General features: G+C 43.8%; 1 protein-coding gene across 1 annotated transcript in view; it reads right to left on the bottom strand.

The window, feature by feature from the left end:
• The window catches only part of ACAD10 (acyl-CoA dehydrogenase family, member 10), an 80,850-nt gene that overhangs the window by 42,658 nt on the left and 25,979 nt on the right, over window positions 1-12,213 (bottom strand). The window contains exons 3-5 of the mRNA XM_011997887.1: window positions 9,371-9,519; window positions 5,471-5,665; window positions 1,646-1,804 (exon numbers count right to left, since the gene is read on the bottom strand). Coding sequence (XP_011853277.1) covers window positions 1,646-1,804; window positions 5,471-5,665; window positions 9,371-9,519 — 503 coding nt within the window. The remainder of the gene's footprint in view (window positions 1-1,645; window positions 1,805-5,470; window positions 5,666-9,370; window positions 9,520-12,213) is intronic.

Raw genomic sequence — 12,213 nt, 5'->3', positions numbered from 1 at the left:
CTAATGCTTGCTTGGACCAGTATAAGCATGCCAGGGCAAATATTTAGGCTAAATTGTGGGAGTAAAGAACATAAAGCACATTGATTTCTTTATCACAGCTAGCAGATATTTAAGAATGCTAGCACGGGTCTTCAAATAAATTTTGCTTCTAAGAGAAGTTACTATTTATTCCTACTTAAGTGGGGAGGAAAGTCTTTGAAGAGGAACTTCTACTTTACTTTTTACAATTCCCCCTCTTTTTATTTTATAATTTCTCTTCAAATTTGTTTAATACGTTTTGATTTAATTGCTTTGTTTGTCCCTCTAATAGAAGTAATTTTTCCAAATAGGGTGGAGGAGAGTTAGGAGTTAACTCTGTACAGAGTGGCAGAGACAAGATTTTGTATAAAACTTCAAAGGCTGGGCGCGGTGGCTCATGCCTGTAATCCCAGCACTTTGGGAGGCTGAGGCAGGCAGATCACGAGGTCAGGAGTTTGAGACCAGCCTGACCAACATGGTGAAACCCCGTCACTACTAAAAATACAAAAATATTAACCGGGGATGGTGGTGTGCGACCGTAATCCCAGCTACTCAGGGGGCTGAGGCAGGAGATCACTGGAACCCAGGAGGCAGAGGTTGCAGTGAGCCGAGATTGAGCCACTGCACTCCAGCCTAGGCAACAGAGTGAGACTCTGTCTCAAAACAAACAAATAGCCGGGCGCAGTGACTCACGCCTGTAATCCCAGCACTTTGGGAGGCCGAGGCGGGCGGATCACGAGGTCAGGAGATCGAGACCATCCTGGCTAACACTGTGAAACCCCGTCTCTACTAAAAATACAAAAAATCAGCCAGGCGTGGTGGCGGGCACCTGTAGTCTCAGCTACTCAGGAGGCTGAAGCAGGAGAATGGCGTGAATCGGGGGGCGCGGAGCTTGCAGTGAGCCGAGATCGCGCCACTGCACTCCAGCCTGGGTGACAGAGTGAGACTCCATCTCAAAAAAAAAAAAACAAAAACCTTTGAAGGCCAGGAATAATATAACAGCCTACAAGAATAAGGACACCAATAACAAGAGCAAACGAGGTGAGAACTGAAGTTAAACCTTCTTTTTATCCACTGAACCAATGTTTTATTATTTTAGAAAATGGGTGATTTATTTTAGAATTTTTGGCAAGTTTATCAGATAGGGAGGTTAATACTGTAGCACTTTTGTTATAGTCCATCAGGGACAGTATTATTAGGAACGAAGGTACAATATTGAGTTTTAATTATGAAACAAACATCTTTTTTTTTTTGCTAATATTATTATTTTTTTTGAGATGGAGTCTTGCTCTGTCATCCAGGCTGGAGTGCAATGGTGCAATCTTGGTTCACTGCAAGCTCTGCCTCCTGGGTGAACACCCCCACAAAGGTCTTAAGCCTACCATTCACCTCCTTTCCTATCTCTTTTCTCAAGCTGCCTTCTCAGTACCTGTTTATCTTGCTTCTCATTGAAAATTCAAGCAGCTAGTCACATAGATTTCATAATTAACACAAAATAAGATGACTATGGAAATGTAGGGGGAAACCCTAAGGAAAGCTAGAGCTACAAATGTAAAAAGATTACAGAGAAATATGTTGCACTAGTGGCTCGTGCATGGGAGGGGGTTCAAAAAATAGTGACTATTACCTTAATGGTGTGAATACCAAGGCTGGCAGCTGCTTTTAGATTTGGTCCAAGGTCATCAAGAAAGATAGACTCAGAGGGCTGCAGGCCAAGCCGCTCCAAGCACAGCTTGTAGATCCTAGGGTCTGGCTTACAGATCCCTTCCACGCAGGACTCCACGATCTGATGGAGGGACGGGAATGAGAGATGAATGTCCCTAAAGGTGGAGCTCCCACATGCATGCTGGTAAACTTTTTGAAAGGAAAAGCATAAGAAGGACAGTTGAGATTTATTATAACAAGTAATTTAAGATTGTTATGATATAAAATGATGTTGCCTTCTTAAATTGAGGAATTTGACAATACTGGGTTACAACATGGGGGCAAACTCGAGAAACCAAAATGTCTGTTTCAGACACTGTGACCCTGTGCAAACAAGCAAAGCTATAATGGGCCTCAGTGTCATCAACAGCAAAATGGGAAGAATATTAATAGTCATCTTACCTATTTTAGCTCAGTAAGTTGTGAAACTTAAATGAAACTTAAGTGAGTTCCAAAATGACAAAGCATTTGGCTAATGTCACATCTTGGGGCTAAACAAAGCAGAAGAAAAGCTGTACATGTCAGCTTTATGGGAAGTAGTTTGCCATTTTTTTTTTTTTCCAGAAAGACGACACTGTCACAGGTATAAAATAAATACGAACTTAGTGTTTATTTTAGAGGTTTAAAAACCCATCCATACTCCATTCAGACAGAAATTCCATGGGAGGGCTGACACTGTTCCTGACATGCTAAGAGGCTCCTATACTCTGATAACCTTGCTTCAGCCACGTATCTGATCTGCAATGGGTGGAGGGTGCTGGTGAGAGTACAGGAGAACCCGGGAAAGCCTTCTCAGTGTCAGGCTGTCTCTGATCCACTGATTCCCCGAAAGTCCTTTTAGTGTCCCCAGGGCTTAATCTCCTATAGTGTGGGCCCAAGACAGCCACATAGCCTATAACCAATACCCTCTGATCTGCCCTAAGAACAGAACTAAATCTCTGACTTGCCATTTGGAATGACCCAGGCTCTCCAAGGCCAAGGACAAATCCAATGGCCCCTCTCTCTATCCCACACTTGCATTCTGGGTTGGGTGAGAACTGCCCTTTCAGGTAAATAAATGTCTGGAATAAACTGGACCTTTCTACTTTCCCTTGTCTTCTAAGGACCTGAATGAGCTTTAAAAAAAAAAAAAAAAAAAGTCTAAGAAGCTACCCTAAAGAACACGTCAATAGTGAGAAGTACAGAAGCAGGGTGTCTCAGACACCGATCGATGTAACCTACCAGATGGAAGCGGCAGAGCTGTACTGGCTGAGACAAGAGACAGGAAAGTGGAGGGAACTGTGGGGGATGGGGCAAAGTTCCAGGAAGCAGACAGCTCCTCTCACTAGGTGAATTACATTTGGGGGAAGTAAAATAAATTCTTAAGATTTGTTTGATAAGATCTCTAGCCTTCTTTTTCTGTTCTATTTTGCATATGATGGCATGAACTTATTCAGGGTTTCTATTACTTTCTTGGCAAACCAGGAACTGTGGGAACAAGGCCAGTGTTTTTCCAAACGTGGATCAGATAAAAATGATTTTATTTACCAAGGCTCTATCCCAGGAAGATGGAGGGGAAGGCTCCTTCTCAAGGTAAGCATGACGGAGGCTGTGTGGTAAGACAGAAGCATGGACAGAATCCGAAGTCCAAGTCCCTCACTGCATCTTGGGGTGTCTCACCCCAGCTGCACGGCAGAATCACCTGTGGAGCTTTTTTGAAATACACATGCCTGGATCCCAACTAGACATACTCAACAAAAGCCTCCAGGGAAACAGACCCAGAATCTTTACAAACTTCCAGGTCATGTGATGTGTAGGCAGAGTTGAAAATCTTTAATCTCACTGGCCCAATGAAGGGTACAAATACAGCCAGGCATAGGCAGATGTAGGGCTAAGGGAATATGCCACTTCCTGGAGTCCAGCCAAAGTAGCTCTTCCAAAGATGGAAAGAATCAGAAAGGGGCTCTGGTAGCAAAATGTCCAATACTTGAGTTATCAGAGAAATTTCATCCAATGTGTTCCAGAGGTTACCATGACTCTCACTATATTTGGTGAGCTGTTCCCTTTTGCACTGACTCGGAATATCTTTGGAGCAATGGGCCAGGGGAAGAGTTCTTCTGATCCATCACAACTCTAAAAGGTGCTGGAAGATCAACTGCCAATCTGGGCTTTGGAGTCTCTAAAGGGAATTATCACTGCTGTTGGTTATAAGACAAAAACAAACATTTTTAAAGTATCCAAATAGGGCCGGGCATGGTGGTTCATGCCTGTAATCTCAGCACTTTGGGAGGCTGAGGTGGGTTGATCATTTGAGGTCAGAAGTTTGAGACCACCCTGGCCAACATGGTGAAACCCGGTCTCTAATATTAATAAAAAACAAAAACTAGCCAGGCGTGGTGGCATGCACCTATAGTCTCAGCTACTAAGAGGCTGAGGCACAAGAATTGCTTGAATCTGGGAGGTGGAGGATGCAATGAACTGAGACTGAGCCACTGAACTCCAACCTGGGCGACCGAGAGAGACCCTCTCTCAGGGAAAAAACAAAGAGAGTACCCAAATAGGGGCCAGGCATGGTGGCTCATGCCTGTCATCCCAGCACTTTAGGAGGCCGAGGTGGGTAGATTACTTGAGGTCAGGAGTTCAAACTTTGGAGTCTCTATCCCAGGAAGATGGAGGGGAAGCCTTCTTCTTCCCTGGCCAACATGGTGAAACCCTGTCTCTACTAAAAATTCAGGGGTGGTAGTGCCAGGGGCAGTGCATGCCTGTAATCACAGCTACTCAGAAGGCTGAGACAGGAGAACTGCTTGAGCCTAGAAGAGGGAGGTTACAGTGAGCCGAGATGGTGCCACTGTACTTTAGCCTGGGCAACAGAGCAAGATTGTCTCAAGAAAAAAAAAAAATATATATATATATATATACACACACACACACACACACACACACATAAAAATAGGCCAGGCACGGTGGCTCATACTTGTAATCCCAGCACTTTGAGAGGCTGAGATGGGCGGATCACTCGAGGTTGGGAGTTGAAGATCAGCCTGGCCAACATGGTGAAACCCCGTCTCTACTAAAAATATAAAAATTAGCCAAGCATGGTGGCACACGTCTGTAATTCCAGCTACTCAGGAGTCTGAGGCATGAGAATGGCTTGAACCTGGGAAGCGGAGGTTGCAGTGAGCTGAGATTGCGCCACTGAACTCCAGCCTGGGTTACAGGGCGAGACTCCATCTCAAAATAAATAAATAAAAATAAATAAATAAGTAAAGTACCCAAATACAGCCAAGCATGTCAAAACTATAGGTTTATCACATGACAGGTTGGGATACACACATGGAGCAGATGGATTTAGTACGGAAGTAAATCAGGCCAAGAAAGGCAGTAAAGTTTTATTGGACAGCACTGGTCTAGGAATTAATGTCACAGAAATAGAAGGCAACATAGTTTGTCTTAGAAAAGGCCAAAGGATCCATTAAGATGTAAGGGCTGATAGAGATGCTTGTGTTATATGAAGACTAAGGTTCGAATTTAGAATGTAAAGCTGAAGTGTCAACCGGTTATCAAATGCCATAAATGTCTGACCTTGCTACGAACACAGTGTTATTTTAAAAGGTCTGTTTTCAATCTATTGCATTTTAACCTAACTTAGTCAAGTGTCTGAAGGAAAAACTCCCTCACTCAAGACCTGTTAGAAGGCAGCATTTAACGCTGCACCCTGAAGCGAGGGCACAGATTCTGTTCCAATGGTTTTCAATTAGCTCAAGCTTACCACATCAAACTGTTTCCGGTCCAGGGGCAAAAAGCTTTTCTGGTTGGGAAGATAAAAATTATTGCTCAAGACTGCAGTCTGAAGACCTTTTGCCCGAATTTGAGTTATGGCCTCAGTCATCACTGGGAACTGCTTTGCCACTCGCTCACTGGTCAGCAGAGAGAAAAATGAGTCCACAGGCACGGAGGTTTTTGACTAAAAACAGGAGAGGGCAGGGGAGAACAGCAATCATTAAGAGTGACAAACACTCATGGCCAACAGAAAAAAAAAATAAGCTTATTCCTGGAGTCCTTCTGCTCTCTGGCTACAGGAGCCGAGGCTCATAGCTTGCTGCCTGCAGGAACTGTGTTTCTCACTTCCTCAGCCCCTGTGCTGAACTCTCATATAAGATTTTTAAAAGTTACCCAGGACTAGAGTTATAGGCTAGGCACAGCGGCTCACACCTGTAATCCCAGCATTTTGGGAGGCTGAGGTGGGAGAACTGCTTGAGCTCAGGAGTTTGACACCAGCCTGGGCAACAAAGTGAGATCTAAAAAAAAAGTTTTTTAACTTAGCCAGGCTTGGTGGCGCATACCTGTGGTCCCAGCTACTCAGGGGGCTGAGGTGGGAGGATGGCTTGAGCCTGGGAGACTGGGGCTGCAGTGAGCTACGATCAAGTCATTGCACTCCAGCCTGAGCAACAGAGTAGGGAATGGAGCTATTTATACCAATATTACAATTAAATGAGTTCTTTATTCTGCTCATGGATTGCTATTCGAAAAAAAAAAACCAGCGTATCATAAAAGGATACAGTGAACTCTAAAAGTATATTAAGTATATGTAATTTAATTTTTAATGCTTGAGAAGTCATTTAATGCTTTTTGTATTGCCTCAGCATCACCACTATGAACTTTAGTTTCTGATCAATTTTTTTCGTGTTTTTAAATTCAATCTGTGTGGGTTTTGAAAACTCTTATAAGACCGGGCGCAATGGCTCACGTCTGTAATCCCAGCACTTTGGGAGGCTGAGGTGGGCGGATCACAAAGTCAGGTGATCAAGACCATCCTGGCTAACATGGTAAAACCCTGTCTCTAGTAAAAATGCAAAAAGTTAGCCAAGCGTGGTGGCACGCACCTATAGTCCCAGCTACTCGGGAGGCTGAAGCAGGAGAATAGCTTGAACCCGGGAGACGGAGGTTGCAGTGAGCCGAGACCATGCCACTGCACTCCAGCCTGGGCAACAGAGCAAGACTCCGTCTCAAAAAAAAAAAAAAAAGAAAAAGAAAACTCTTATATTATCACATTTCAAAATCTGCAAAGGCAAGTCTGCTATTTTATATATACATATACACACACAGATTTTAGAACAGCTTTACTGAAATATAATTCACATGCCATGCAAGTCACCTATTTAAGGAGTGCAATTCAGTGGTTTTTAATATATTCACAAAGTTGTGCAACCATCACTGCCATCAGTTTTAGGACATTTTCATTACTCTAAAGAGCAAACCAGCCAGGTGTGGTGGCTCACACCTGTAATCCCAGCACTTTGGGAGGCAGAGGCAGGCAGATCACAAGGTCAAGAGATCGAGACCTTCCTGGCCAACATGGTGAAACCCTGTCTCTACTAAAAATACAAAAATTAGCTGGGGCTGGTGGCGCATGCCTGTCCAGCTACTCGGGAGGCTAAGGCAGGAGAATCACTTGAACCCGGGAGGCAGAGGTTGCAGTGAGCTGAGACTGCTCCACTGTACTCCAGCCTGGGTGACAGAGTGAGACTCTGTCTCAAAAAAAAATTTTTTTTTTAAATAGTAAACCATACCCATTAACAGTCACTCCTCATTTCCCCCAAGTCTCCCTGTACTAGAAAACCACCAATCTACTTTCTATCTCTATGGATTTGCCTATTCTGAACATTTCACACAGATGGAATCACATACCATGTGGTCTTTTTTGACTGGCTTCTTTCACTTTGCATGTTTTCAAGGTTTCCTATTATATATACACATATATGTGTGTATATATAAATTGTGGAAAATATATGTAACACAAAATTTACCATTTTAACCTTGTTTTTTGTTTTTGAGATGGAGTCTTACTCTGTCACCTAGGCTGGAGTGCAGTGGTGTAATCTCGATCTCAGCTCACTGTAACCTCTGCCTCCCAGGTTCAAGCAATTCTCCTGTCTCAGCCTCCCAAGTAGCTGGGATTACAGATGCCCACCACCACGCCTGGCTAAACTTTATATTTTTAGTAGAGATGGGGTTTCACCATGTTGGCCAGGCTGGTCTTGAACTCCTGACCTCAGGTGATCCGCCCACCTCGGCCTCCCAAAATGCTGGGATCACAGGCATGAGCCACCGCACTTGACCATTTTTAAGTATACAGGGCAGTGGCATTAAGTACAGTCATGTTGTCGTGCAACCATCACCATCACCACCATCTACCTACAGAACTTTTCTTACTATATTTTAAATTATATTTTAGGAGACCCATTACAGTTACATGAGCTATATAAAGAGCTTAGAACAGTGCACAGTACAGAAAAAAATGTTCAATATTATTATTGTTTTAAACAAGCTGTTTTATCAAAGCCATTATGTAGACAGCTCCTGTTTTGGTATCTGTTGGAGGGGAGCTTTTAGGCTGCTGAATGCATGGAGGTGCTGGGAGAAGGGTGGCAGGCCCAGAAAGGGTACAATGGCTCTAAAACCTTTGCCCCCAGGTATCTTGTTATCTGGCTGTTCTTTCGTATCCTTCATAATATCCTTTATAATACACTAGAAAACATTAAAAAAATATATGCTGGCTGGGCGCGGTGGCTCAAGCCTGTAATCCCAGCACTTTGGGAGGCCGAGACGGGCGGATCACGAGGTCAGGAGATCAAGACCATCCTGGCTAACACGGTGAAACCCCGTCTCTTCTAAAAAAATACAAAAAAACTAGCCGGGCGAGGTGGCGGGTGTCTGTAGTCCCAGCTACTCAGGAGGCTGAGGCAGGAGAATGGCGTGAACCCGGGAGGCGGAGCTTGCAGCGAGCCGAGATCCCGCCACTGCACTCCAGCCTGGGCGACAGAGCAAGACTCCGTCTCAACAACAACAACAACAAAATATATATATATATATATGTATATGCTGGAGGAACTTAGTAAAGATTTTTTTTTTTTTTTTTTGAGACAGAGTCTTGTTATGTTGCCCAGGCTGCAGTGCAGTGGCATGGTCATGGCTCACTGAAGCCTCAGTCTCTACGGCTCAAGCCTCAGCCTCCTGAATAGCTGGGACCAGAGGTGTGTGCCACCATGCCTGGCTAATTTTTTTGATTTTTAGTAGAGACGAGGTCTGGCTATGTTGCCTAAGCTGGTCTCAAACTCCAGAGTTCAAACAGTTCTTCTATCTCAGCCTCCCAAAGTGCTGAAAGCCACCACACCTGGCTAAGAATATTTTTAGTTATTCATATATAAATTGAACACCTAGGGGTGAAATAAATAACTTTTTTTTTTTTGAGACAGAGTTTCGCTCTTGTTGCCCAAGCTGGAGTGCCATGACATGATCTCAGCTCACTGCAACCTCCACCCCCGAGGTTCAAGTGATTCTCCTGCCTCAGCCTCCCAAATAGGTGGGATTACAGCTGTGTGCCACCACAGCCAGCTAATTTTTTGTATTTGTAGTAGAAACGAGGTTTCACCATGTTAGCCAGGCTGGTCTCAAACTTCTGACCTCAGGTGATCCACCCTCTGGCCTCCCAAAGTGCTGGGATTATAGGCATGAGCCACAGCGCCTGGCCTAAGAAATAACTTTAAAACATGTAATGGGTTATAAGGTTTCACTTTATTTTCAGTTTAACTAACTTATACATGAATGTTGCAACCACTACTCAAGGCAAAAAGAAAAATATGGAAATTTAGGTATGTTTATCACTCACCATTTCAGAGCATAGTCTCCCAAATTCTCGTAAAAAACCCTCTGCTGTTATTTCTGCTCTCATAAATCTCATCCAGGGCCCATTTTCACCACCTTCCATCAAGGCCTTTAAAATAGTTCCAGAAGGGATACGATTCTGTACCTCCCATTCTATAGGAAGTAAAATATGCAAAAGTGGAATACATTGATACATGATGGGGTTTAGGGAGCTCAGGAAAATTACCATACCAGTTCCTATGGCCTCGCCGTACTGCCAGGGTGGATGCTGTTGGAAATTTGCAGACATTCACAAAATGCAAAATCTCAACCTTAGACACCCAGAGGAAGAACAATACTAATTTGTATGACAGAGAGCACACTGCTGTGAAGCATCAGGTCCTTAGTGCTTGCTTGAGAGGACTCTGGGCACTGCATGATGAATTTTCTTCCTTGGTCTCATATTCACCAGACCATATGTTAGGTCACTTACCTGGACCTGGCAGAGACTATGGAAGCACATGAAGGAATAAGCCAGATCCTGGTGGTCCCCAAAACATGCCCTTCCTTCTATAAGCTATAGTAATTCTTCACAGCATGGAATGGATACACTGAAATGTTTGCCTGAAATGCTGTCTTTGTGGATAAGGAAGGAAACGTCTTTTTTTCAGAAAAAGGCTCACTCAGTCACCCAGGCTGGAGTGCAGTGGTACAATCTCAGCTCACTGCAACCTCCGCCCCACAGGCTCAAGTGATTCTCATGCCTCAGCCCCGCAAGTAGCTGAGATTACAGACATGCGCCACCAAGTCTGGCTAATATCTGTATTTTCAGTAGAGACGGGGTTTCACCATGTTGGCCAGGCTGATCTCAAACTCCTGACCTCAGGTGATCCGCCTGCCTCAGCCTCCCAAGGTGCTGGGATTACAGGTGTGAGCCACTGCGCCTGGCCAAGAAGGAAATTTCTGTCCACAAAGAGATAAGGCAGTGGATGGATCAGCATCAGTATCTGTGGAATACTGGGAACATTTGTGCAAGGATTGTTTCTCCTCATCCACAGTTGCTTTTTCTGTCTACAGTACAGATGCTGGGGGCAAATATATACATACAACATTCATAATTATATATCTAAGACAAAATACACTTTACATATAGCTTTTGTTTTGGAATTAAAACACCTTTGTTGTTTTTTTCTGATAAAGTAGTGCCTGTGCATTGAAAATTTTTCAGACAATATATTTCATAGAAAGCTATACAAAAGAAAGTAGGCTGAGTACAGTAGCTCACACCTATAATCCCAGCACTTTGAGAGGCCGAAGTGGGAGGATTGCTTGAGGCCAGGAGTCTGATACCAGCCTGGGCCACATGATGAAACCTTGTCTCTAGAAAAAATTTAAAAATTAGCTTGGCGTGGTGGCATGCACCTGTAATTCTAGCTACTTGGGAAACTGAGGTGGGAGGATCACTTAAGCCCAGGAGTTTGAGGTTGCAGTGAGCTATGATGGTGCCACCGCATTGCAGCCTGGGGACACAGAGCAAGACCCCATCTCCTTTTTTTTTTTTTTTTTTGAGACGGAGTCTTGCTCTGTCGCCTGGGCTGGAGTGCAGTGGCCGGATCTCAGCTCACTGCAAGCTCCGCCTCCCAGGTTTACGCCATTCTCCTGCCTCAGCCTCCCGTGTAGCTGGGACTACAGGCGCCCGCCACCTCGCCCAGCTAGTTTTTTGTATTTTTTAGTAGAGACGGGGTTTCACCGTGTTAGCTAGGATGGTCTCGATCTCCTGACCTCGTGATCCGCCTGTCTCGGCCTCCCAAAGTGCTGGGATTACAGGTTTAAGCCACCGCGCCCGGCCAAGGCCCCATCTCTTAAAAAAAAAAAAAAAAAAAAAAAGAAGAGGAAGGGGAAGGAAGGAAGGAAGGAAGGAAGAAAGGAAGGAAACAGGACAAGCAATCTTATCTTTCAGAAATAGCCAATGTTAACAATCTGGTGTATGTCCTTTGAAAATAACGAGACTGTTAAAACTCAATCCAAAAAATACTACTTTAATTTTAGAGCTAAAGCATATAGCATTTTTCACAGTCCCGGAGTTGGTAAGCATGTGAGGAAACTGGCACCTCATATGCTGTTGATGGGAGCGTAAACAAGCACAACCTCTGCAGACACAGCAATTTGATAATTTCTGTCAAAATCTGAAATGCACATACATTTGATGTAGTAATTCTACTTCCAGAAATTTCTTCCATATATATTTATGAAAGTAAGCAAAGGTTATGTACAAGGCTGTTTGTGCAGAATTGTTCATAATAAAAATAACTAGAAAAGTTAAATGTATATTAATAAGGTGCTTATTACATCAATTATGATATATTCAGATAACGGAATACCACACAGATGTTAAAACATATAAACTTGCCCAAAGGTCAGCAAAATATGGTTTGGGGGCAAATCTGTCTCCTATCTATTTTTTTAAGAGATGGGGTCTTGCTGTGTTGCTCAGGCTGGCCTTGAACTCCTGGGCTCAAATGAACCTCCACCTCAGTCTCCCTAGTAGCTGGAACTATAGGCACACACCAGCATGCCTGGCTCTACCTATTTTCGTAAATAAAGTCTTATTGGAACACAGCCACACTTGTTTACTATTGTCTATTATTGCTTTCTTGCTGCAATGGTAGAAGTTAATAGTTATGACTGAGAGTATGGCTCACAAGGCCTATCTAGCCTTTCTTTATTTTATTTTTTTAAGATGGGGTCTTAAAATACAAGTAGCATTTACAACAGCAAAAAAAAAAAAAAAAAAAAGATGGGGTCTTGCTGCTGCCCAGGCTGGGGTGCTGTGGCACAGTCATGGCCCACTTCAGCCTCAAGCTCCCA

The sequence above is a fragment of the Mandrillus leucophaeus genome, unplaced genomic scaffold (genome assembly GCF_000951045.1).
Source record: "Mandrillus leucophaeus isolate KB7577 unplaced genomic scaffold, Mleu.le_1.0 Scaffold55, whole genome shotgun sequence".
Taxonomy (NCBI): Eukaryota; Metazoa; Chordata; class Mammalia; order Primates; family Cercopithecidae; genus Mandrillus; species Mandrillus leucophaeus.
This window is presented reverse-complemented; position numbering and strand designations above follow the sequence as displayed.